The sequence below is a fragment of the Drosophila biarmipes genome, chromosome 2R (assembly GCF_025231255.1).
Source record: "Drosophila biarmipes strain raj3 chromosome 2R, RU_DBia_V1.1, whole genome shotgun sequence".
Lineage (NCBI taxonomy): Eukaryota > Metazoa > Arthropoda > Insecta > Diptera > Drosophilidae > Drosophila > Drosophila biarmipes.
Window position 1 is genome coordinate 13,957,214 of NC_066615.1, and position 27,077 is coordinate 13,984,290.

A 27,077-nucleotide genomic window follows, 5' to 3' on the forward strand; every position below is an offset into this window, starting at 1 on the left:
ACATTATGCATGCCAAGCCCTATAAAAGCTTTTTTGCCAGAAGAGATTAGATGTTTTGTACTTGCAACAGAAAGGTAAGCAACTCAGATTGGCAAAGTAGAGCCGTCAAAAAACCGTATATACACATGTATTTCCCCGCCCCAGAGCCATAATAAATGTTTTTACACCCCCATTCGATTAAGTCATCAGGGCAGGTGTATTCCGTATTCCGCATGCCGTATTCCGAACCCAGATCCTTCGGTTGCCTCCATGGCGAAGTGGAGCGCTTTGACCAAGCCCCAAAACGAAAATCAGCCCGCGCTGCCTCAGTCGACGTCGACGTCGAGGCGGACTGCGGCTGCGACGCCGGCGGCGACCGCGGCAGAGGGTATATCAGTTACAGCCGCAACGTTGCCAACGTTTATTTGCGCTCGAGCAGCGAACGTGGTAGCACAGCTTAGACGAATCCAGCCACAGTCTGCGAGAAAGAAAAGCCCCAAGACGGCAACGGTAATGGTAATTTGAAAAATTCGAAAAGGAAATCGAGTTCGGAGCGGTTGATTTAATTGAAAATAATAAAATCGAGTTATTGTTCGTTGCGCTTTCCAATTTCGAAGAAAATAATTATTGAGCCCAGTGTGAAAAATAAACGAGGCGACGACGAAACGCTGGAAAAACAGAAAAGGCAGTCGGGTGAAATTAATTTGACAAAAAAAAACAAAACAAAACTCCACTGTGGTCAAGTGGCTGACAATTGTGCAACCTCAAGACTCTTAACCTTAACAATTATATTTCGGCCACAAAAAACTATTGGCACAATTCAGTTCGATTCAAGTGCTCGCAGCTCACTTTTACCTGCAGCGGCGATAAATTCGGCAAAAAGCGCGCTTTGAAAACGAAAGCAAAGCACAAGCTCTATTCGCTTCGATTCGAACCCCCCACGCTTGCCAAATCTCAAGTGGCAGCCCCCAGAAGACAGTCGACCGAAGACAGAAGACAGCAAAATGGTTGAGAAAACAGGTGAGTGATTGGCGATTGGAGACTGGAAACTGTAGACTGGAGAATGCGAACTATGCGTGTGCGTGTGCGCGAAGGTTAATTGCGAAAAAATGGGGGCGAAGAGTGCGCGAAATTGTTTTGATTTTCTACGAAAGTTAATGCCCACCTTTTGGGGCTTTCCTCCTTTGTTCGGAGCAAATATGAAATTAAATAAAAAGAGTCGAATTTCAAGAACTCTACCCACGTGTTCAATAGTCCTAATTTGATCCGCAAGATACGCAAGAAAATAAGTACCCAGGAAGAGGAAGATATTATTTAAAATATAACCAACGCTTTTAAGTTGAAAAAGTTCTTAATGCTTTAAATCAAGTTGAATTTTTGGAAATAAATTTGTTTATCTCACCATATAAACTTTTAATCTAGCCAATAGTGTATAACTTTTCAAAAATGACTGAATACCTATTTGTTCCGATGTTGAGAACAATAATCACAAAGATGTGCTTACACGATTTTAAGAGCGAATGTTCTCAATTCAAAAACAATGGTCTCCAATTTATCTGTGTGTGCAAGTAGTTGGAAAAGTTTAAAGTTTAAAAATCTAGTTCAAAAAAACCTTAACCCAAACACTAATTACCAAGTTCAATATTTTATAGGACAAAATAAAAAAATAAATAAAAAATGTATTTAACAACTTTTTTAAAGGCTTTTACCTAAACTATGTATATATGCACTTCATGTAAAACCAAATCAACTTGTTTTCACTTTTCAATCAAACCGCCGGTGGCCTAAAACGTTTCTAAAAATAACTCATAGATGTGTAATTAATCATCTACAAAAAGCCACCCAAAAATATTTTGATAGATCATCTTTCTTTGGGATAGGTGAGTAACTCATAGAGCAGCCGCCTGTCGATAACGATAATAAGATGATTGGGTCTCAATAATTTCTGTGGCGCAGCATGACAAAGACGGTAAATTAGCCTCCAGTTATTTTTCTATAGTTGGATGTTGATTTTTTGTTGCTTTGATTTAGCTTCCGTGGCGGTTGATGATGATTTCTGTAACTGAAAGTTTGCATGACAGAAAAGCCTCCCAAGAAAAAAGATAGATAGGAGAAAACTTTGATAGGTAAACAACACGGCGGAAGCTACAGTCGGGCAATTTGGACGAAGATGATGTTGATGACTCCCCAACGAAAGCCATAAAACTACACCGCGTCAAGTGAATGAACTGAAGAAAAGCAAGCGAATGCCCGAAAAATAGGAACTTTTATTTGTCCAGCTTCAACAGGCAATTAATTAAAAAACTTAATTGCATTTTCTGTTTGCTCCGAAGAATTAAAGCCGATCTCTGGCGTCATTTTCGCCGCTTGTTGAGATACTGGCGATAATATTTGCCCAGCGCTAAATAACCATTTGCCAGCCAAGCTCCATTATTGAGATTCTCGGTTCCAGCTAATTAATGTCAACGCCAGAGCTTCTATTTGATCAAGTGTTTAAACACAGGGTTCAGTGTTTGACTAAGATATTAAATATTTTCACTGCCTGCTTCAGTGGTTAATGGTCGAATGGAATTTTCAGAGCAGTATCGCAGAGTAAGCCGTTAAAAATAGTCTGGTGAGGTGCGTGAGAAATTCGCGGCCCTTTGGCGTTGAAATTCTGCAAATTATAGCGCAAACGTGTGCTTAATTTGATATCTCTCTTTCGGCCTAAACAACTTTCCCGCCTCATAATTCAGAGCGTTGTCATCTTGGGCCCACATCGCTATAGCTACACTTCCACCTGACGTTGGTTTGACTGTTTTTGTGGCGTCGGGGATTCGCAGATATAAAATTACAGTAATAATCGTGAGCTGGGCTGACATGACATCACGGTGAAATTGGCATTCAAAACAGTAGCACACTTAGAGCCAGGAAATGTTTTTGGTACGACCGACAGAACACTTAGACATTGGACATTTAGCACAGCTAGTGCACATCTCCACTTAATGCCACCCAACTCAGCTCGGTTTTCAATGGAAGATCAACTTGTTTGTTAATCAGACAGCTTATAATTAAGATAATAGGCTGCCATTGAGATGCACAGGAGCGAAGATTCTCGGTTCCCGTGGAAAGTTTTTGATTCGCGTAACGGGGAATTAAATCTACGAAATTGTGGATAATAATTGCAGTCTCTAAGTGTCCAAAGCTGAGCTATTCGGATTTGGAAAGGAATTTATTTCTAGAGATTTCGTAAATCTCATCCTATATTTCTTGGGAATGGAAAGAATAATTATATACATTTCAATTTCCTTCTTTTGAGATGGTCTTTTGTGTATTTGATAATTATCTTTCTGAAAAACCCCATTAAAAACTCCCAATTTTTCCTATCGTGTCATCTCAAATTATCGCCATTAATTGGCAACTTTCAAAGTTAATCATAAACCACAAACCCCAATAAATTGCGCCTGATTTATGGTACATTGTAAACGAGTTAAGGCGACATAAATTGGCCTGGCCAAAAGCCCATAAAGATAATAAGTGAATTTGTACGCACTCCTCCCGCACAGCAAACGAAAACTGAATAGTCCCTGCCCATCTGACTAATTAATTTATAACGATTTTAATGGCCAGTGAACAGGTTTCGATCTCCACCGCGACTGTTATTAACAAAATCATCACCTTGCCGCACAAAAGTGCTCAAGAGTTGCGCAAACCGAAATTAATAATCCGATTAAGTTGATTAATTGTTGTAGACGAAATGGTTTGAAAACAATATGCGAGAACCTTTTGTTTTGCACTTACATATGGGAATTTAATGCCCCCGTTGTTTGGCATTAACTGGGGATCGACGACAATAACATAATTTGCATTTGTGGACAAAAATAACCCTTGTAAATTAACTCAGCCCAGTTAAACTCGCAATCTTTATTGTTAAGACACACACCCCAAAGTCAAGTCCTTTGTTGCTTACTCTTTTTTTACCAGCAGAAACAAAGTCTTACGTAAAGTCTCCCATTAAAGCAGCTGTCTTTTCCCATTTCACTGATTTGTTTTAACTTTCTCGTTGATGATAATGGCACACGTGTCAATGTGACGTCAGTTCAGAAAATTACCATTTGATACACCTTAAAAACTATCTTAACCCATTAAACCAGCATTGGTGAATTCTTTTCGTTGCCCAGTCGCTTGCTTTGCCCCCTCCTCAAATGATTAAGAAACATATGAACAGAAATGGACATAAATTAGGGAACTTATGCCAAATTTGCGTGCCAGGAACGAATTAATGAGTTCAGAGAGCGGAAAATGCTTGCCATCTGAAAACGAGGTGAGAAAAGGCGACAGGCGATGACATTGCTCATGTTCTAATAATACGCAGATAAGTCATGGCTAACCCAGCCTGGCCTGACCTAACCCAGGTTCCCCAATCAACATAACCAGCCAAGTGATTCGGGGAAGGACTTGGGAGCGGCTCTTGGGGGCCAAGCCTTTGACTTGGCCTTAAGCCGTGGGCACGGGCACGTGTGCAGCGCCACGCCCCCGCACCTTGATTTTCGCTATTCAGCCAAGGCTGAACTGAAGTAGCACTGAGAGAAAAAGTATTAAGGGAATTCCAGTCATTACCAAACTGATAACTGAGTTTATCGATGTGTGTATCGACCATGTTGCGGTAGAGCTCTTCCTTAAGTCCGCTTGAACTAAAAAGAAAAAATAGTTCTACAATATTTATTTATTACAAAATCAAATTTAAAAAAAGATTTCACTTATGATTCAACTTCTATACATAATTTTTCTTATTTATTTATTATAAGAACTAAGTTCCTAAATATTTTATTTATTTCTATTCCCTGCTTACTTTGTTAACGATTTTTCATTTTAAAGTCAATGTGTACTTCCTAGTAAGCCCCGATTTCTCTCAGTGCAGGGTTCCACAAAAGGTTTCCAGGATGTGAGCCACATTGGCAACAACCAGAACAGGTGTAAGACCATGTCGAGCGGACATCCGCGGCAACATCGAGTTTATGGCAACTGCAACGCCGCTTTTCCCGGGGGTCAGAGCCATGCACTTGGCAGTCCAGGCCAACTTGGCATAGATTCCAATTCGGACACACAATGTGGATTACTATATTTGGGTCTGGGGCCAGAGCAATTGCCAGTGCCGGGGAGTTGCTAATAACCCGGTAATTATATGCAGGCTGGTCAAGTAAGCCCGTACATGGGGATCCAAAACTCTCTGGCTATCTGGGAGCAGACAGCTCACCTGACTCACCTATCTTATCGCTGGGTAATTTAGTCAGTTCAGGCAATAGCTATAAATCGCGGGCAGAACGAACGTACTTCAAGATGCTATCTCGGGCGTTGCGAAATAGTTGAATATTACGATGCCACTTGAGTCGTGGGGAAGGTTCTATGAATGCGAAAGTGAAATTTTACAGCACTTGCTAAGCCATTTCTCCCACGAGGATCGTGATTTAACGGACCTGCCAGCGATAACGAAAGTGCTAAGATTTTCTACCCAAGGCAGCTTGTGAAATGTGCAGCGGCCTTGACATTTTAATTGAAATTGCGAGATCTCTGAAGTAACGAATGGTGTATACCCTAGAATATCGTTTTTAATTTAAGATTGAGTCATACATTTTTGAAGTACTTGCTTATCAATGATAGTGAATGCCGAAGAGACGTCTATAAAAAGTATTCCTAAATTATGGAAGTCCTAGTTAATTTATTCTTGATATAAAAACATTTTGCTTTAAATTAAGAATATTCGTTCCTGAGTCTTAATTTAAGAACAATTTTATAAAATTTATATATGGTATTCCTAAATTATGAAATTATCAGTCCAATAATTCTTGATATAAAAATATTTTGTCTTAAATTAAGAATATTCGCTCTTGACTCTTATTTTAAGAACAATTTTCTTAAATTTATATGTGGTATTCCTAAACTATGAAAATTCAAGTCCAAATATTCTTGATATAGGAACATTGTCTTAATTTAAGAATATTCGTTCTTAACTTCTAATTTAAGAACATTTTTCTTAATTCTAGACTATAGACTTGTGGTACACTATTGTGTTTATATTTTATTTAATTAGTAACGTATGGCCCCTATGCCCTTTGAAGGGGTATCCAGCGCTTGAAACTTTGCCGGTGGCAGATTTCAATCTCTTCGAGCACGAGTAATAAAAAATTGTTTTGTTTTCTTCGTGCATTGTTGAGCTCGCTAGCTGTTTTCAAACACGGAAGCCAAGAAAAAGAAAAAGAGTGAGACCAAGCCCGAAACGAAGCCACTCTTTACCTGCTTTGAATTTCAAATTTCCGCTGGTTCTGCCAAGCAAAAAATTTAAAACGGGACAGAGCCATCAAACTCAAGTGCCAGGTACAGGTACACGACTGGAGGTATTAAAAAACAGGTACTTTTTGGTATGTGGGTCAGGCAATTCCGAGCCAACTTCTTGATGGCCAGAACCCAGAGCGATTTTGCAGCCGATAAATATTATTACGCATACGCCCGGAATTTCTCGATTTGAAAGAAATTAAATGTTAAATGTGCTCGTTGCCGAGTATGTTTATGTTTTTCGAGATAGCGAAGCAAGTTTGCTTTTGATGTGCGCCCCACTAATTAATTTCATGTCGAATGGCAATGGCAATGACATTGTCGTGTTCTGATTGATGGGCTGGAAAATGGATGGAGCGGTCCCAGGTCTCGACTTCATTTAGAACACACCCTAGCGCGCTAATCAAATTACTAAGAACGCATTTGGCTGTGTCTAAAGTTAACTTTTTCCTCAAATTAAATTAATTACGATTCATTATGAACATTATCAAATGGTCTTCGACAAATTAAAAGGCGAAATTAACACAGATAAATCTTCATCTCGCAAATGTATCTCGGCTGGCCTTGCTGATGGATTGTTTTTTGCGTCTATATGGTTTTTTCGCCAAAACAGAGCCCAAAAGCCTCGACGTCGTCACGCCCTCACCTTCCAATTGATGACTATTGTGTGTAATTGTTGTTATTATGATTTTTTCATTTTGTTAATATCATTTTTTTAAGTGCCTGCCGGCCACACAGTAATTTATTGGGTTTCGCATTTTCTTCAGATCACTTTCAATGGCGTATCAAGATGTTTTTTGTTGGGCTTTAGCCGGCTCCCAAGGATGTGACAAGAAGGCCTACGAAGGTTGTTGGCTAAGGCCCAAATCAAAACGCAACGGGCCATTTAGATTAAGTTGGGTAAACGCCGCAGATAAGGTTTATTTTCAGGTAGCACTCTGCTGGCACTTCTTTATCTTTATGGAGACCTGTTGAGTTAGTTGGCTTCCTAAAAGCAAACCCCAAGATATAAAGCCCATCAATTATAGAACTGATTGCTGGCGACGATTGCCTAAGCCTTAGTGGGCCCCAACAAGCCTATACCTAACAGTACTAAACATATTATATAAGCCGAAAGTTACGGCCAATTTAAATGTCAACTAAACTGGCTGGCAGCCATCAAACCAAGTGCATTTCCAGCTCACAGCCTCAAATGAAAGCCACACAAATTGCTTATTAATGATCCTGAGGTTCCATTGAACTTGAATCTCGATTTTCAATTCAATTGCCGTGATTAATATCTGGCAGATGAAGTTATTAATTTCCCCCTCGCCGCATTGATTGATTGTCAAACGGAGATGCTCAGTTCGACAATAATAATTTGTGTTTGCTTGTCCCACAATGATCGTGTAATTAAGTTTGACATTTCGTTATCTTTAATTAAATTCAATTTACATTTGTTTTTGCCTTTGCGAATTTGCATAGATGGAACGCCGAATGAATTAAACAAATGTTCATGGCAAATAAACCATAAATTTTGTACACTTATGCTAATTGAGTTTGGGCCAATTGCGATTCTTGTCAACAGGCCGATCTGGTTTTATTTCCAATCTTATTTACGCCCCAGATGTGGGTGTAGTACGCCTACCAGTGTTTCAAGACTATCATATTTCTGTTGATAAAATGGTTATTGCTCCTAATATTCTTTAATGGCCACTTCCTGGGCTTAAGAGATTTAGACCAGCGAAGTGATAACTGATTTTTTCAATATTTACTGTCACTTTTAAAGGCAGTTAGTCACGCCATAAGTTCTCCATAGTATTGCCTTATCACATTCTAGTTTTACAGAGATAAAAAGTGACGCCAAAATTCAATTGGGTTCCAAGTAATATCATAAGTTTGTGTCACTTCAAGTTATTTATTAGTTTCCTGGTGTTTCGATGGGAATTCCTCTGAGATTTCAGGGTTTTCTGCAAATTCAAAACTCGTAAGCCTGCATTTGATATTTTCACTCTATACACTGCCTCTGAATTTTAAAGAGGAACTGCAGCTTTCTTGAGTTTTTGCCAGTAGTGAATAGTACCTTCCAGATTTTATGGGGTTTTCCTACCAGTGCTATCATCTCTGGTGTAGTTCAGAGTCATGGGACGCCAGATAATTGCCGTATTAAGTGAAGTGTGCGAACTTGGCGATAACATCGCCCCGCTTATCAGTGGAAAAAGGGGCGTTGTGTGTTCATCACTTTGCCAGGCATTTTGGTCAAGTGACAGCCATAAAATAAATGTCTATTTAAACGCGGCTTAAAAAACGAGGTGAAGCCTCAGAAGCCCCAGCATTTCTCAACTGCCTGATAAGCCGTACATTTTTATTTAATTGCACCAAATTAAACGGCAGTCATGTCTATAAATAACTTTATTGGCAGTGCAACCGGGGCTCAGGCTGCATTTATTGCCAATATTTGTTGGGACTGCCTGGCGCGTAGACAAATTAATTAACATCCACTCATTAGCACTCAACTACGCCTGGCACGAGCTCTGAAATGACAAATGAAAGGCTTCTGTCAGGAAGTAAACACCCAAGTGTTATTAAACAAATCAATTAATCAAGCGATGCCAATTGTTTGAAACGTATGTGTTAAGGGCAAACTGTTTGGACAACAAGTAAATAATATCATAGTTTAAGGTATTTATTGTGTTTTCTTTTTCTATAAAAAAGCTCAGGTATGCCAACAAAGCGAGGTGTGAATTTTCACTATAACTTCATTGACGTAATGGCAAGAAACGTGCATATTCACAAGCGTGTTTTCATTGCCTACAACGTCACATAAACACATCAAATACCTTATTTTCCTGTCTCCTAGTGCACACTTCTAAGAAATTTTATTTAAAAATACAAAATAAGCTACAGTAAAATATTAATGAAAATTGAACAGCAATAACATTTTAACAATTCAGCCTAAGTTGGAATAAATTCTACCTAATTAGCTTGTTTTTCCCTAGTGGTTCCACTTAGATTAACACTAGACAGTTGTGTTGATGTGCTTTCCAAGTTTTTGTTCCGACTTTATTGACTAAGAGCTGCATTAAACTGACAATAAGCCGACAAAAACTAATAATTAATAATGATTTGGCGTGCGCTGCGCAAGTAACAATCAGCGGTTTTTCTCCGATTTCAGTGCTTTTTGTTCGCGATTACCAATATTGGGTTCTAATGCGCGGTCTGTGTTTTCCATTTGCAGAAATGTCGAAATTCGTTGGCGTTGCCGACATTACCGAGAACAAGAAAATCTGGCGCATGCTGCTCGGCGAACTGGTGGGCACATTTTTCTTGGTCTTCGTCGGCGTTGGCAGCACGACGAGCGGAAGTGTACCACAGATCGCATTCACCTTTGGCTTGACGGTGGCCACAATCGCCCAGGTAACTATGCGCATATAAATTGTGGTTGAGATGGACCAAAGTCTGTAAGATTTTGTCACCAGGAGCTAAGTACCCACTCTCTTGATTTTTACATATCCTTTTTTTTACTATTAATATTGAGTTTTAATATTATTATTCTGATTTTTTGTTAATAACAATAATTTGGATATAGCTAGGCATACGCTTTGAACAGGTTATAGTGACAAATTTAGAATTTATATTATATATTATATATAAAAATTATATTTGTTTATTTTATTTTTTAAGAAGAAATGTATAGGTAATGATCCCTATGATCATATATTTAAAAAAACAAAATGATTTTTAAAAATGTATATTAAGATAGGGTCTTATTTTTGACATTAATAAAAAGATAGAATATTGCAGATACTTTTTTGTAGGGACTCAGTGGATAAGAAATGCAATGTTATTAAACGCTCAAAATAGGCTTCGAAATATCACAGCATATTCAACATTTTATTTTAAAAGTTTAGTATTTCCAAAGGTTTTCCTTAGGAAACTGTGCGTTCTTTACAGCGGTAATATTTTTAAGTCAATTTTTACAAATATTTGACATACGCCAAAAAGTTATTACAGTTAATTTAACTTTACAATGATATTATATAATTTCTTAATGGCTTTGGGTTTATTCGTTCTTAGAATGGGTATAGTAACATGGTAGAGTCCACATGTCGTATGATTAATTTCTATGCCTAATTGTACCATGCGTTTAGGTCCACTCTTTCCAATCGAACACAGATCACACAAAGAGAACGCATCGGGCTAGAGCACTTCAGATCCGAGATCTGCTGGCCAAGTCGGGCACTTCGGGCCAGAAGTCGGCGGTGCGTGCGTCGGTCGGCGGGCTTTTTCAAGGACACGCCACCGCCGCGTTACACTTTCGGCTCATTCACAAACGCTGCGTTTTTGGCCAAGAGACATTGGCATTTAAAAGCGACAACATCGCGGGCCCGCCATAAAAATGTGAAAAACAAAACTAAGGCAAAAAAACGGGCAGCGAGTGCTGCTTGCCGCTCAAAACTCAAGACTGCGTGCGAATGTAATTTACAAAATTGACAGATTTACAAACGCACTGTGGAACCCAGTCGCAGTGCGAATAATAAATGCGCGCTCGCAGCAAAAGCGTCTGCGCGGGCAATTAACATTAATCAACACGCAAAATATGCAATTAGATTATTATGCGTTTAATTACGCTATGCTGTGCGAGTGACGACTGTTGTCGTGCTTTAGCATTTAAAGCGATCTGCGCTTTGCATTCGATTTATGGCACTACAAAAGTCAGGCTCAGCCGGGCGAATCCATCAAGAACGCGATGATGGTGTTCTATATTTAGCTACCTGTGTCACTCATTGCATTCGTATAAATATAATATTATCTGCAGGGAAATTAATATTCTACGAATTACGAGTATTGAAAGTTTTACCCTAGTAATTTTTGAAAATCTTTATATGATCAGTTATGTTTAAAAATGTTTCTAAATACAATATAATAATACATATTAAACATATATATGTAAAAAAACTATAAAAATATAGATCTTTAATTGTTGTAATTAGGTATGTACTTTGCTTTCCTTCCTAATATTTCTTAGAAAAATGTATATAAATTCCTAGGAAATATTTTAACAAAATTGTATTTCTATTTATTTTATTTCTCGCTGTTTAAAAGAAACAAATTTTTAAAATTACTTCTTAAAATTTATAAAGAGCCTAAAAAAACCTTAATTAAAAGGGAAGTTCCATGGAAACTCAGATCTTTTAAATTGATTTGAAGACATTATTCACTCCCAACCTATACCATGACATACATGTCGTATGAGTAATATTGATGGGCACTCCGCAAGCGCTCTCCTTTCCATTTTATGGTTACGCCTCAAAAGTTGCAATCTAATAATCACATTGAAAGCGTCAATAATTTCCATAATGAAATCAAGTAGCAGTATTGCCAACATAATGACGCTTGTCCCAGCCATTTCCCCGCGGAAAACACTTGCAACATTTTCGCCATTAGTGGCAAATTAGTGGCCCGTCGCTTGGCAAATCACGTGTGCAGATCGCTCACTTGCCTGCAGCCTGCGGCAGCTTTTCCAGCTTTTCCATGACTTGCAGCGGTGATCGATTGGCCAGGTATGCATAGCCAATTCGCCAGCAGGTGTGACGACAAAGGCATACTCGTTCGTCATCCCCATCGTTATCGCTATCGTCGAAGGCCCCAGCAAAACCCCGTCCAAAGGTGTTCAATGGAGCAAGACGCGTGGCGTCAAATTGGAAAACGTGCTAATGGCCAGCAATTGGGGGCCCTGGAATGGCCAGCACCGGCAGTAGTGATAGAACTGAGTCAAGAAATATGATATTACCAAGCTGGACCTTAGACTATCAAATTACCCCTTAGATCGGCACTTCAAATGCAAATCTCTGCGGCAGATCCACATTTGTATGCACTGCGCATCTACAAACTCGCGTGACAGTCGGCCAAAGGGAAGTAACTCAAAGAAAATGCTAATAAAATAAGATGAAATTTAATGCAGCTAAAAATGCTTTCAGAAAATGGCAAACAACAATACGACTTGCATGGAAAAATTTGTATTAGCCGATCTTAATAGGGGTTGTAAATTGTCATGTCATGTTAAGCGATTGCTATCGAAATTCAGCGGAGGGATTGGCTTTTATTAGGGGCTGAAATGCGAAAATTGTTATAGTGTGGAAAAGTACAGAAAGCAGGGAATGGCTGATGATTCAACAATTTATTAGATAAATCAAGAATATAATAAATTATTTAAATAGCCAAACAATTTTAAAATAATAAAGAAAATATAGCACCAGCTAGAGGTTTTACGGACAATGAGTTTGTTAATTAAAAGAAACTTAACTGTATAATTTAAACATTCAATACAGTAAATTCTTTGATACTTTATGCTAGATTAATATTTAGTCATTGACCATTATTTTATTTAATTATACGGTTTGTGCTATAACTAAATATATACTAGAAAAAACAAGAAACTTGGTGCGTGCAACATTCACGTTTTTGTTTTCAATCCGCGATCGCAATCGAATCAAGTTGGTTGAACAAACTTCGACTTCGACTTTGGCTTTGGCCCGATGCGAACTTGAATTGAATCGGCGCACAAGCGTTTTTTGCAAGGCAAAAAACACAACAACAATCGCCAAAATGCTGCTGAAAAGCAGAACGAAACAAACAAGTTAACATTCGATTTTCAGCTGGAAAACCATAAAATATGATTTAAGCGCAAATGTCGAGCTGTGGTCTCCGCTGCGCATGCGTAAGCCAATCGATCTCTATACATACTTCTTTGTATATCTGCCAGACTTTTCGTAGCCGGTGGAAAACCTTGATGTCGCGGAGAGTGCTGACACAAAGCAAATAAATAATTCCAATTTAAGATTAAATATTACGATCATACATCCTATTGCCAGTACAAGTTATTCAAAGATAGTCTTCTAATTATTCTACTTTTTCCTGCTTCTTTTTGATATAAATGATAACAGTGAATTTATTTCTCTTCACATTTAATATAAATGAACTCCAAGCTTCTATATATCGTACGATTTCTCGCAGATGAAGAAAAGATTTCCAGAGCAGGTATTATCATTCATGGTAGTCTTTTTGTTGAAGGTTCGTATATCCACACACTGGCCATCTTTAGTGGGTTCGCCATCCGCCCAGCTAAGAAAGTTTGCTTTCGATCCCTTAGTTATAGATACAAATTCGTCATCCTTGAACTGACTAGTCACGTCGATCCAGTAGCGGTTTAGCCCATCCAACCTGCCATTGAAGACGTCCAATTCCTCTTGGTTTTGCAGACTGGCCAAATAGCCACCCATTTTATGGCATTTCTCCAGGGCCTCGTGCCAGTTAGTCTTATTTTCCCTTTCAATGTAGTAATATTTGCTGCCCAGTTGCTTAAAGTTGTCGCTGGCTTCCAATTTTCTGGTTTCGGGGGAGGGTGCCAAAAGTAGCTGTGAGTTATTTTTCCTTTCCGGTTGCTCGGTTAGTGAAGTACCAAAGGTGTCCAGCCTTCGATCGTTGAGAGCTAATCTCGCAATAGCAACCGCTGCTTCACAGGCCTCCGTGCGTCTCTGTAGGCTCGCCAGGTTCGACATGCAGGGACTCAGAACCCCAAAGCAGTAAGCAGCACACTGGGACTGGCAATCATCTCCCTGATTACATAGATTATTTCATTTTATTTAAAATTGTAGGTTATTTATATACCTCACTTACCTGGCAAGCTGCTGAATATGACGTCCTTATGTGTATCGTAAATACGAGGAGTATATTATAAGTCAGCAATGCTCTCATCTTAGTTACTATGCGGTTCGGAAGGCAAAAACAGACTGATGCAGATGCATTCAGATCTGCACAAAATATATAAAAGAGCATCCAAGCAGTAAATCTTACGCTGCAAGATAAGAAATGTTTATAAAGTGTCCCAATCAGCTCTTCATACCACTCGTATAGAGGCAAGTATGTGTAACACTGACCTATGGATCAGTAATCAGTAAACTCTCATAATATCTAACGAATTCGAAAAAAAATTAACAATTTTCCTTTAAAACACTACAAATCAAAGTTGGTTTTCAATTAGGTCCAAGCTTTAGTTTTTGTCAATAACTTTATAAATACAATTTTTATTTACCACAATTTCGTTTGTATAATAAATCAAAAAAGACTGAATAGTTGTAAAGTTTTTAACTTACTTCATGGTTTTTTAATTATGTATCATGATGTGCGTTTAGCAGAAATATCTTGAGTATTTTTTCTACTGAAAGAAAACGAATATTGTAATAAAAAAAATATTACGAATCTTAATCTATTTCCCCTAAATTTATAATTTGGAATCATTGTAGAATACTTATAGTCAACAAGTTTTGAATAGCCATTGAATTGGAATTTAATATTTTAGATAAGCAAAAATAGTAGATACTTTTAGATAAGCAAAAATATCATAGGCCTAACTCAATTAGAGCCATACTTCATCGGTGACTCATGTCACTCTCGGATTTCACACGCAGCCGGTCTGTCGATCGCGATTACTTTCGTTGCATACATTAAATTTAATTATGGCTTTCGGGTCCGGCAATAAATTTGATTAATTTCACGACCGCTCGAGTGTGTGCAATTAAGACGAGCCGGGGTATTGAGTGGAGAACAATAGGCCTACCATGTGGGCCCAGAACGCAGATCGATTAGATCAGGTGGAGTGGCAGCCAGAGCCTGAGCCGCAGCCGGGGCAAAAGCGGCAGGTTAATATTATAGACGAAATCGAAATTGCACGGCACGCATGAGCATAACCAAAATGTCAAGAAGTTGTTCGAGTTGCAGTTGCCGCTTGCATTTGTTGCTGTTTTGGGGCCCAAACTCGATTCGATCTTGCTCTTGGCGGCATTTGTAATTAGCGTTTTGTGGCCGAGCGGCCAACACACAGGCATTTTTTTCGCATTTATTAATTAAACGCAAAGCGACGCACGACATTGGCCATGCGGCGAGCTGCAACTGCGAAATCCATATCGAAGCCGAGCGTTCGTATCACCAAAACGTGGAAAGAACACGGCTGGAAAGAGATATCAAACATAGAAGCCTGCACATCGACCTTGGGCCGTGCGTTTCGGCTTCATTCATAACACTTGAGTCCGATCCGATCCGATCCGATCAATTTGCTGCCTGTGATTCCCATCTAAGTGGTTCCATGTGATCTCTTCGCGGGCAATGACTCAACAGAACCCCCAAAGCCAGGCACTTTTACTTTCCCGCCAGCTGGCTCTTGGATCTGAACTTTGCAGACTCGCCGTCTCGCATCGCAGGTCTGACAAATTGCTTGTATCCGCTGGCAGCTCGATGTGTAGAGGCGATTGTGCAACGGAAAACTCGGAAAATCGAAGAATGAGCTGCCATGGCAAAGGGCAAGCACTAAGTGCAGATGGCTAAGATGTTGCGTTGTCAACGTGGCATTTGCAAGCATCGATCGAGGGAGAGAAGGGCTCGGTTGTACCTTCGATGACCTGTGAATCGGTCTATAGGCCAGTTTATTTTAGGATATGAGGACAGGATATTCCAGAAATTCTTCTAAATATGTATAGCTATATTACCTTAGGGTACCAACATAATAATTATAAATTCAGCATTTATTCTGACTTTCGAGTGGTATATAGATAAACTCTTCCCTAAGACTCTGTCTCAAATCAAGAAGACCTATCTAATCTACTCTTTTCTTGCCTCTTCCAGGGCTTGGGTCACCTCAGTGGCTGCCACATCAATCCGGCAGTGACCCTTGGCTTCCTGATCGTTGGCGAGATCAGCATCCTGAAGGGTGCCTTCTACATCATCGTGCAGTGCGTGGGCGCCATCGCTGGAGCAGCTGTGATCAAGGTGGCGCTCAATGGATTGGCTGGCCCCGAACTGGGGGTCTCCATGTTTGATACTGCCCTGGACTGTGCCCAGGCGGTGCTGATCGAGGCGCTGATCACCTTCATTCTGGTGTTTGTGGTGAAGGCGGTGTCGGATTCGGGACGACAGGATATCAAGGGATCGGCTCCCCTGGCCGTGGGCCTGGCCATCACCGCTGGACATCTGTGCGCAGTACGTATGCAATGAAGAGGGGATATAGTTGATTTTTAACATTGTATGCTATTTAAAGGTCAAACTGAGCGGCGCCAGCATGAATCCCGCCCGATCCTTTGGCCCCGCTGTGGTGCAGGGCGTGTGGACCTACCACTGGGTCTATTGGGTGGGCCCGATCGCCGGCGGCCTTTTGGCCGGACTCATCTATCGGTTCGTCTTCAAGGTACGCAAGGGCGACGATGAGGCCGACTCGTACGACTTCTAGAGAGTAGCCGAATACCATATATGTATTCTTGTAAATGTCCGCACCCGCTTTCCATTCGCATCACACATTCGCTTTCCATCCAGGGTCACATCGAATTCGCTGCCGAAATTTCTCCTAGATTAGTTTGCACCACCAACCCAACCAGAACGTTCCACCCACAACTGAAGCATTTTTATTTGTTAAAGAATAAGAAAAGGAAATGTAACGTTTTAGTTGTAACGCGAAGCTGTCACTTAAAGTATGCAATATTGTATTTGAGTAATTTTAAGCTAAATTATATGCACAACATCATTAACCGAATCGAAGGAGAACTGTATTGAAGCTTAACTAAATTGTACCTCGAAAGCACTTACCCAGGGAAATCTGTAAAAACTTATGTTTTCCAGATTTCCCACTCAGTTGACCACCACTTGTTGAGCACCTACGAATTGTATTATGACTATGTGTAATAAAAATTATTAAGAAAACACTGCGGGGCGCCTTTGTCTAAATGTCCTGGGGCTTCAATAAATGTTATTAGCAATAAGTCTATTGGAAAGAATCAGTAAGCGAATGCAACAACTATCTGGGTAAAAATAAAAACGTAATCACACATCACAGGCAATCATCTGGTGCCATTAACTAATCTTTCAAGTTTAGACCTATGCTGCTTTTGGAAATAAACGATTATGGAAAATGGGGCAACATTTTCCGTGATTGGCCAGGAGAGTATTCAATGGATCGCTTATGGGATTTTCTTTTTTTGTGCGGAGGCTAATGTATACATTTCAGTTTAAGAAGGGCTACACCCCATACCAAGGTCATGAATCATTGTGGTCAGTTGATGCCCTCAGAATCCCAGTGATGGCTTGGTTTGCATTTAGTATCCTTTGCATACTACTGATGATGTACTGCGTGCTTACGCAAACATAACTTGGACGCAGGAAAGAGCATTTCATTACGTGTTTTAGTACGATTTTAAGGTATTTAATAAACAATTTCGATGTTTTAGGGGTTTAAAAAGTGTTTCGGGTTTTACAAACTATGTTTTTTGATTTCAGGTATGATTTAGGGATTAAATCTCAGGCAACCCATTCAATGGATTAAGAGCGAGTTGGACAATTGGACACTTTAATTTTCAGAACACTTTTAGTTTGGCAGCCTTTTAATAAATACAAACAATTTGGACTTATTTTAAATTAATAGCAAATAAATAAATTATTATAAAAGGAATTTATGTGTATTAAATCATAAACAATCGCTAATATTCGATCGGCCTTATTGTCTTTTTATTTTGAACGATCCACACACATTTGAACGGTGGCATCGTTTTTTTATTTTGTATGAATAGTTCGTAACTAATCAAGGATTTTTAAGTATTGGATTTTAAAAAACTATTTCACAAGAAAACCGCTGTCTCGTCATCCATTTTCAGGATTAAGTCCTGTTCCTTTACTAGAATAAAGGCTGGCGGATATGTGCTCTTCCGAACAGCTCAGATTCTTGTTGAATATACTTTTATTTTAAAAGAAAATAATTAATTTAAAACCAAAAAATATTTTGTTTTAGTTCAAAGTCAAATCGAATTTTACATTACGTTATTTGCTTATTTTACATGTCGTTAGCCAAGACTTAAACCTACTTTCTCTTGCTAATAGTTGGGTTTTACTAGAGGTTACTAGCTTCATGTTTGCAAGTTGCTGCAAGTTTTTAGTTTAAAGTCTTCAAATATTTAAAAACTCATATTTTAAGAACATAAATAGTTTAGACTGAAAACAAAATATCGGAAACGAGGAATTTATTAAATTTAAGATCGATAGACAAGGCGGTAAGCAGGCAATGTGACCAGTCCGAATTAATATCATTTAATCGATCGACGAGAGGCATTCGAGAAGTGTGACCATGTGTCCGAAGAAGATATTGAGTCAAATTCAAATTGCCGCTCAGTTTATTTTCAACGGTTGCCGCGAGCGGTCGATCGATGTGAACTTTTCGCGTTTCCGGCGCTATTCGAGACTCGAGTTGGCGAGATAAAAACCGCGAAGGCAAAGAACCCCGCAAAAACGATGTAAACAAAGAGATGTCAGATAAATCTGCATCACAACAAGTGCATTTCCAACATTTTTAGCTTCACGCGAAACGAAGCGAGCACTTGTATGTGCACAAAGTGAAATCAGCTGGACAACGAGAGTATTTCGCAATTGCCTTGGCTTATTTTATGCCACTTGTGTTGTGGTTTCCTATGAAATTAACACCTTTGCTATTGGCAGTGATGGGAAGTGTCTATTGGCTGTACCTAGGTGCAAAATAGCAGATATGTTTTCACCAAACCGAGGTACTTTCAATGCGCCTTTGAAAAGTTGATTTTTATTCGGTAGAACATATAATAACATTTTCAACCGAATCGAATCACTACATTTATTCAGGTTAAACGGGTTGAGAAAACAAGAATCGATTGAATTCTGATATATTATAATTTTGATTTTATTGATCTATTCCATAATTTTGAAATATTATTATTTCCATGACCCATTTCCCTCAAAATACATAAGAACCCTTTCACTGATCTTGCTATGATAGCAGAAGTAAAATCATTTTTAGATTTCGTCCAGATACCGTAGACAGGTAAACCTACCTGTAGATACGGATAGATAGTACCTTTCACATCTCTATTTAGTGGTCAATTAGTGATTGGCTATTTCCACGGCTATGCGGTAATGCCGCAGTTGTGAAGAGAAAACGGTCTTCCTACTTGTCTTGAACTTGATACGCCCGAACGAATCTATAAAAAGTACATGTATTGTACTACACTTTCGCAGATAAATCGAGCAATGCACCCGACTAACTCCATGACACAATTGATGCGTCCCGGTATTTCCTCGATTAGGCATTTTCGCTTTTACCCGCTTTTTGCAATGCGCAATATCTCTGCGTGTGTGCGAAAAATCGGTGGGGCAACCAGTTTTGAGCTGCATTTTGACGTTGGCTTTTCTTTTACGTAACCCGCCGAACGGGCACGAGCCAAGCCAGGCCAAATATTATAAATAAATAAACGGCGCCGCCAACCCAGTTAGTGGTTTTCACTTCTTCTCGGCACTGACCAAGTCGTCCAGGTTTGCTCAGCGAAGCCGGTAGATATAGACAGCACGTTTTCATTATCGCACACTTCCCATCCGGTATACCAATGGACGGTGGTTACTTTGAGGAAATGTAAATGCTAATGCTGATCCCCAGTTCGTTGGCCAAGTGAACCCGTCCAATCGGAAATCACTTTGTGCACCAAGCCAAGTGAATACGGTCGCGTTCAATGAAAATTACGTGATTTCGAATTCTACACAGTTTAGCTGGGTGCTGTTGTGCCAATTCTGCCGCCTGAAGTGCCAAATATCCAAAGTGAACTGAAACAAACAAATAAACAATTATGGCTGGTCAGCCACAGGTCTCGAGTGTTTGGCTTGTGTCCGGAGTTCTATTACTGACAGTTGCCGGGACGAATGCCTACGGATTTGGACGTTGCCCGAATTACCCATCGATGCCAAAGTTTAATATGAGTCGGGTGAGTTAGTTGCTGACCCCATCGAAGCGGAAGTTTATAAACAGCACGGAACTTTAGGGTATATTTTAAAAGATCTTGAGACCTATAGAGGAAAAACTATAAAAATCCAATTAAAAGAAATTAAATTTTTTCTTGTTTTGAAAACTAATTTATGTTTTAGTGTTAAGGTCAACTTATGTAATATGAATAATTACTATTTATTTTTGAATTAAATTCTAAATTCAAGTTGTTTTTATGATCTGATTATACAACGTATCTATTGATGTCAATAACAAAATAAATATTATAGTTTGATACATTATTTTAAATGTATTTTGTAATACTACCTTACAAAGCTAAACAATGTAGGGGTTTGATGTTTTACTTGGGATTCTAAAAGTACTTATCGAGCGGCGCTAAAAACTATTTGGGTATTTTAAAAATTACTTTGTAATACAAGCTTATACCCCCAAACATTTTTGGCGTCTTATTGTTAGACTTGGGATTCTCAAGGTATAATTGAGACTGGCAAAAATCCAGTTGGGTTTCTCTGACTTACACCTTCGAGACTCATTGTAAAATCCATCCATATCATCGTTATTCGCCATCATCCTAAACGTGTCACATCTTCGATTAATTAGCACAAGGCGGCATTCGAAGACAAAGGCCTTTCTTCAGTGTGTGGATGGTGCATAAGATGAACTTGAACCAATTTAAGGCCACCAAATCCGATCCACCGTGTAAATGCAAACCAGTTTTACAGAAGGAGGCGAGAGGCACAACAGCTTTATGGCCTGTCCGATGGTAAACAAGCCACTTATTTTATAAAGAAGTAAATCAACCAGTACCAATGCCCAGACATGGGTATGCCAAGGACAACAAAGTGTATTTACAGTCGAACGTCCCTAACCCGAACATTAAATTACTATAACTTCCATTACAAGTGACATGTCTTGGGATACAATCTGTATGCTCCTGCGATTGCTAAAGTATTTTTGGAACGCCATACAAACATAATGTTTAAAGAAAGGAAATGTACTCTGTATAACTTTTTTCTTTCTTTATAAGTTTAAAGTGAAATGTTGTAAATAAAACTATTTTTAACTCTTCAAACAAAAGGGTATCTGGGCACCTAAAACATGTTTTAGTGTTTCTGTGAAACCATAAGTGGAATTTTTTGAATCACACAGCCACTGTTAATTGGCACCGCAGAGATCATGGACTAGAAAATTGGCTCACTCACTTTAGCAGCTCAGATTAAATTGATTGAGCCTTGATTTGCATAAATGATAATGCTGCATAATGGCCCGAGTGAGGAGGAGGCAGTGCGATTCACATTATGTGGGTCCGGCGTCCTCCTCTCCACTTCCCCAACCGGTACATCATCCAATTGAGCTGTTGACAGGCGTGAATTAAACCATTTGACAACGTCCCCGCCCGCAGCGCCCACTTTTGACCCGGGGCAAAGACCTCGGGTCGACGTCAGTGGTAATTAAATGCGATGCGGCGCCCTGCGACTTTGAACTGCATGATGGGCTAGTGCCAAAAGCGCGGCTCTTCTCAATGGCCAGCAGCCAAAAACCAAAACCAGTTCCCAAAATGTTTACGTTTCACGCATTGTTTGGGCTTAAGGTATGTGGTGTTGATAGGGGGCTGAATTAGTAACCCAGTTAAGTGTTTCTTGGCCGAGAGAAACGCTGGGTGACAAATCGCTTGAGTTCCAAGAAAGGTTTCGGGTCTCAGGCTAATGGCTTAAAGATGGTTCTAGCTCCAGTTATGACAAGACTGGAATTTAACGATACCAACTACACATGTGGGCCACATGGTTTGTACAACATTTAGAAAGTATACTTATAGCGTAGGCTAATGATCGGAGGAATGCATTTATTATAGAAGTGCAATAGACCTTTTCTATACCGAAGAGGTTTCAATAATCCCACTAGGGAATTTGGTGGCATTATAGGGAATCTTTTTTTTTTGTTTTTCAGAATTGATGCGCAGATTATATTATATGGTTTTCTACATTAACTTTTCTTTATTAAATTCAAACTACTTATTATACGGAATCAACCTGCAGGTCCTGGGCCATTGGTTCGAGGTGGAGCGCTCGTTTTACCTTCCGGAAATCGCCTCTGGATGCACTACCTTCCAGTTTGAGCCCTACAACAAGGCGGAACAGTCCAGATTTTCAAACTTCAAGCTGGCTGTGGCTATCAAAAACATCAATCGCATGTAGGTCACCTAAATCTTTTAAGAGTTCTCTAATTTCAAAGTATTGTATTTTTCCCATTTAGAACTGGCAATCCAAACGTAAACATCGGGTATGCGACGCCGGAAAACAGTCGATCATCGATCATGGATTTCAAGGTATGGTTTTTCTTTAAAAAACTAACAAATCTAAAAACAGCCTTGTTTACTATTTTATTATAACTGAAAATTGGAGGACCTATCAAAAAGATAATATAAATTTGTATGACATCATTTCATATATTAAGATACAATTAAAAATATCTATTTTATATTCACATTTTTACAACCCTAGTTCACCACCCGTTTTCCGGATGTAATTGCCCGACTCCTACCAGGCTCTGGAAAGTACCAGGTGCTCTACACGGACTACGATAACTTCGCCATTCTGTGGTCCTGTGGCAGCATTGGATCCCTCGGCCACTCCGACCAGATCTGGATTCTTGGACGTGATCGAGACTTCGAGGTGGACATCCGCTCCAAAGTGTATGACGTGTTGAAGCGGCTCTCGCTGGATCCGGAAAGGCTGATCATCAGCAAAAACAAACAATGCCCAGAGGCGCTTTAAAATGCTGCCTTCCGGGCTCATCCCCCATCTATGTATATATTTAAGTTCATTCGGTTAAGGAACAAATTCCATTTGATGCCTAATCTTTAGGCTGCTGTGATATCGAGGAGTGTGAATCGGCGGAAAGGCGAAAATACGCAAATACAGAAACAAATAAGAGTATATCGACCGGGGATTTTCTATATATGAGCTCATGCTCGCATTGCCAATTAACGTGGGTGTCCTAATTAGTTTGCAATAAATACAATTTCCCAGTCACCTGAACTTAGTCGTAATTTACCCGCGGATCGATAGAGTTCTGCCCGGAGATGTCCCAGTTGTGGTTCCTGTTAGGATTGGTAATTCTGGTAGCCCTGTCACAGATGTCTGAGGCGAGAGGCGGTGGCGGAGGTGGAGGAGGGCATGGTGGAGGCGGTCATGCTGGAGGATTCGGAGGAGGACGAGGCGGAGGATTTGGAGGCGGAAGAGGCGGTTTCGGAGGAAGAGGTGGTGGCTTCGGAAGAGGTGGTTTTGGAGGAAGAGGCCCAGGATTCGGCGGACCTGGTCGTGGAGGTTTCAGAGGAGGACCTCCCGGCGGTTTCCGAGGAGCTCGGCCATTTTACGGCTATGGAGGATACCGCGGATACGCTGGATACGCCGGGTATGCTGGGTACGGCGGAGTTCTTCCCGTGCCCCTACCTGTGCCCTATCCCGCAACCTATAACCCCTGCTACTACAACAATTACTACTATAACTACTACTACTGCTGATGTGATACGGTTATGGATGGTTTATTTATACAAATTACAATCAACACGTTGTTTTAGTTACAAAGATTATGTAAAGGTGCCCAGAAATGCGGGCTGTAGACAGTTCTCTAAATATTCCATATCTCATATAACTTATTGTTTTGATGGTCTCCGGTGTGTGGTTCATGTTCGCCCACCCAGCGATCAGAGATCTTTGTGAGTGCTGCGATGGCAGAGCTTAAGCCTAGTCAAAAATGAATCCCATTAAAATGCAATCTACATATGCGCATATATATAAACTTAAACTACAGACTAGATATGAGTACGAAACGTTGATGATGCGTTCGTTGTGGCAGACTATTCGATTGGTGACGAGAGATCAGGGGTATAATTATATCAAAATAGTGTCTGAATCAAGTAAACAAAGTTCGCTGAGGAAGCATCAATTGAAAGACATAGTACCGTAGCGATTTCTTAACGATATGGAGTGGTCTCGAAACTAACTTAATCACAATCCTGTTGCCCTTCTGATCTCACCTAGTGCAATTTTTCAAATCAATTTGCATATGTTAGTATAAAAGAGTGTTTAATAAGGTGGGTTGAATTCAAAAATAATAGCTTGGGAGAGTCATCTTTAAAATCATAAGTAATTCTAAATAGGGCTTTCTCTGATACAACAGGATATAAACTCGTGATATCAGGTATACGAATGTGCCAATTAAGCTTAAAATAAAAAGTTTGATTTTTTTTTAAGATGACATTCCCATCTACGATTTTTCCCCCCACCCTGGCGTGTATATACGGTTCTATTGGATGCCCCGGAAGACGGCGGACGATAGTTCTGTGGTACACTGATTTCCTCTCACAACTCCGTCGGCGGTCCCTTAGAGCATCGCTTTGCACTCACTCTCGGCAATGCTGTGCTGGATGCAGTGATTGATCTCTGCGAAGCCAGGACGCTCACTCGGCTTGCGGTTCCAGCAACGACGCATCAGCGCGTATACGGAGAGCGGCGTGTTGTCCGGACAGCCGAGCACATTGCCCTCCTTGATGTACTTGATCACCTCCTCGTGGGTCAGGCCGAAGTACGGTTGCAGGGCGAAGGAGAAGACCTCCCACAGGCAGATGCCGTAGGCCCACACATCGGACTCCAGCGAGAACTTGTTGTACAGGATGCTCTCGAGCGGCATCCATCGGATCGGGATGAAGTCGTTCTCGTCGCCCTTGTAGTAGTCCTGCAGATAGATCTTGTGCGATAGCCCAAAGTCGGCGATCTTCACCGCCATGTGCTCGTTGATTAAGCAATTCCTGGTGGCCAAGTCCCGGTGGACGAACTTTCGCTCTGAGAGATACAACATGCCCGCTGCAATGTTTGCGGCCATCTGCAGCAGGTGTAGCTCATTCAGCTGCAGACGGTCCCGTGCCGGCGCCTGGTGGGTGGCATATGGGGAGCAGGCTCGCAGGAACTCACTGAGATCGCCGGGAGCCATGTACTCGAAGAGTAGGCACATGGGTCTGCCCAAGGCGCACACGCCCAGCAGCCGGACGATGTTGGGATGATCGAACTCGGCCAGCAGACAGGCCTCCCGCTCGAAATCCATTTGCATCTGATCGCTGGCGTCGTCCTTCAGCATTTTCACGGCCACTAGGAGATCCTCCTGGTCGGGGACAAGTCCAGGAGCTCTGGCCTGGAAGACTCGACCGAAAGCCCCCTGGCCAAGGGATCTCACATACACTATATCGCCACGTGGGTACTCCAGCTTTTCCAGGCGTGCATTCGGCTTGGAGCCCTTACCATCCGGCACACTGGTCACCGTGGTAAGGGCCACACAATTGCTGTGAACAGTGGCCGTGCTTCGGATGGTGCCCCATTTGCCCAAGGTATTGGTGTTCCCGTTGCCTCCGAGGGTTTCCCGACTGGTGTTCAAATTACCGCCGCACTCTCCTCCTCCGCGCATAGAGACATTGCAATCCGTGGCTGTGGCTGCTCCTGGGGGTTGCGAATAGTCCTTATGTTTCGACAGCTTGTAGACGAGTAGAATCATTAGGTGCAGGGTCACGATGGCCACGAAACCAATCCCAGCCAGCAGGAAAATCATCGAGGGCGTGAAGAACTTTTCCATCTTGATCGGCGTATTCAAATCGCCGGCATTGGGGTCCACGTAGTCCGCTAAAATAAACGAGGGCATTAGGTGGACATTGGAGGAAGGGATTATTTTTACATACGACACATGGGTATATCGCAGTGCTGCCAGCGCACTGATTCATCCACAGTATAGCACCAGGGGTGCGGCTCCTCGCCACCCGCATTTCGGCAGTAGTTTTCGCCTTCCAGGAGCTGATGGAAGACCAGAGGAGGTTGGAAGTGCTTGTGGGGGAACTGAGTGTCCCAGCGCTGGCAGGGAATGCCAGACTTTGACACGTTTGCGGTGCCCATGTAGAAGCGGCCATTGCCATTGCGGCAGTCGTCTGTAGAAAAAAAGAGGGAAAAATTAAAAATTTGAGAAGGCCTTTAAGATTATCCAGGTAATAGGGACTTACAGCTCACTTCCGACTCCTTGAGCTCGGTGAGCCCGATATAGGAGCAGTTGGGCCGCCGCATGGAGGCGTTGTAGTGCGGCAAGGAGGAGCAGTTGGGCAACCGGAAGTGCCCGCGGCTCTTGATGAACATGTTGCGCTCCTTTTTCTCCTCGATGAGCACCCAGTCGTTGTAGCAGAACTGCAGGTGTGTGGCCTGGCAGTCCTCGAAGCAGAGGGGAGCCTTCACAGCGCGACCACCCTCCATGTGGCAGTTGGGAAAGGCATAGGCGCAGAGCATTTTCTTTAAGGGATTGCGATTAGTCATGTGAATTATAAGGTTTTAAAGTGGGTTACAGGGAGGAGTAATGCGGAAGGATTTTCAATTTTTAAAGTTTTAATGGTCTCTAAGCTGGCTCTAAGCTATTGATTGGTTTCCTCACCTCGGCGGCCTCTCGGCATAGACCCGTGAGATCGGAGATTAGCTCGTCCCAGAGCGCCGTGGTCACCTGCTCGTTCTTCCATCCGCCGGTTGGATCATCAAGGCTGTACCACACCTGGCCGGTGAGGTACTCCTTGCACACCTTGCCGCTGTACGGAGCGCAATATCCGTTCTCCTCCCGCTCGCGTTCCCGTTCGTGATGTCGCTGGTGGTGGCGCCGGGTGACGGGCTCCTCGATGGCGTTCAGGGAGTTCGCGTGCGTGGCACTGGCGAGGAAGAGCACGCACATCGCCAGGCAAGCCAGGCTGGCTACCCTCTTGACCCCCAGCCCACGAAGCACCCGCTCAGCCACCCCCACCCATTGCCCGGCAGCCATGGCTGTGTTTTATGTGTATGCCTGGTTTTGCCCAACGTTTCTAAGAGAAATCACTACAGGCACCCACAAACTCAAACATTTTACGGATTAACTCTGCAGTCTTCTAATTTCCCGAATTCTTAAATACTTTTAA

General features: G+C 41.2%; 5 protein-coding genes across 8 annotated transcripts; 3 read left to right on the plus strand and 2 right to left on the minus strand.

The window, feature by feature from the left end:
* The first annotated feature begins 409 nt into the window (after positions 1 to 409).
* LOC108030292 (aquaporin) lies at positions 410 to 17,021 on the plus strand. 3 transcript variants are annotated; one of them, XM_017103123.3, is made up of 4 exons: positions 410 to 999; positions 9,509 to 9,687; positions 15,952 to 16,305; positions 16,364 to 17,021. In XM_017103123.3, the coding sequence occupies exons 1-4, from the start codon at positions 984 to 986 to the stop codon at positions 16,550 to 16,552; spliced, it is 738 nt and encodes a 245-aa protein (XP_016958612.1). In that variant the 5' UTR covers positions 410 to 983; the 3' UTR covers positions 16,553 to 17,021. The 3 variants fall into 3 exon arrangements, with proteins under 3 accessions (XP_016958612.1, XP_050743823.1, XP_050743822.1); XM_050887866.1 differs by lacking the exon at positions 410 to 999 and adding an exon at positions 2,574 to 2,598; XM_050887865.1 differs by lacking the exon at positions 410 to 999 and adding an exon at positions 9,071 to 9,176.
* On the minus strand, positions 13,222 to 14,081 carry LOC108030294 (uncharacterized). Its single transcript, XM_017103126.3, has 2 exons — positions 13,951 to 14,081; positions 13,222 to 13,889 (listed from the first exon to the last, which is right to left on the minus strand). The coding sequence occupies exons 1-2, from the start codon at positions 14,026 to 14,028 to the stop codon at positions 13,263 to 13,265; spliced, it is 705 nt and encodes a 234-aa protein (XP_016958615.3). The 5' UTR covers positions 14,029 to 14,081; the 3' UTR covers positions 13,222 to 13,262.
* A 1,458-nt stretch (positions 17,022 to 18,479) lies between the features above and the next one.
* LOC108030019 (apolipoprotein D) lies at positions 18,480 to 23,043 on the plus strand. 2 transcript variants are annotated; one of them, XM_017102533.3, is made up of 5 exons: positions 18,480 to 18,599; positions 19,871 to 20,087; positions 22,144 to 22,298; positions 22,361 to 22,433; positions 22,609 to 23,043. In XM_017102533.3, the coding sequence occupies exons 2-5, from the start codon at positions 19,953 to 19,955 to the stop codon at positions 22,879 to 22,881; spliced, it is 636 nt and encodes a 211-aa protein (XP_016958022.1). In that variant the 5' UTR covers positions 18,480 to 18,599; positions 19,871 to 19,952; the 3' UTR covers positions 22,882 to 23,043. The 2 variants fall into 2 exon arrangements, with proteins under 2 accessions (XP_016958022.1, XP_043947780.1); XM_044091845.2 differs by having other exon boundaries at positions 19,876 to 20,087.
* Positions 23,044 to 23,132: 89 nt separating this feature from the next.
* LOC108030020 (uncharacterized) lies at positions 23,133 to 23,829 on the plus strand. The gene has a single exon (XM_017102535.3). The coding sequence runs from the start codon at positions 23,284 to 23,286 to the stop codon at positions 23,827 to 23,829; it is 546 nt and encodes a 181-aa protein (XP_016958024.1). The 5' UTR covers positions 23,133 to 23,283.
* LOC108030016 (tyrosine-protein kinase transmembrane receptor Ror2) lies at positions 23,636 to 26,955 on the minus strand. The gene is made up of 4 exons (XM_017102531.3): positions 26,570 to 26,955; positions 26,151 to 26,430; positions 25,836 to 26,078; positions 23,636 to 25,779 (listed from the first exon to the last, which is right to left on the minus strand). Exons 1-4 carry the CDS (start codon positions 26,942 to 26,944, stop codon positions 24,494 to 24,496), a joined length of 2,184 nt encoding a protein of 727 aa, XP_016958020.1. The 5' UTR covers positions 26,945 to 26,955; the 3' UTR covers positions 23,636 to 24,493.
* Between the last annotated feature and the right edge of the window lie 122 nt (positions 26,956 to 27,077).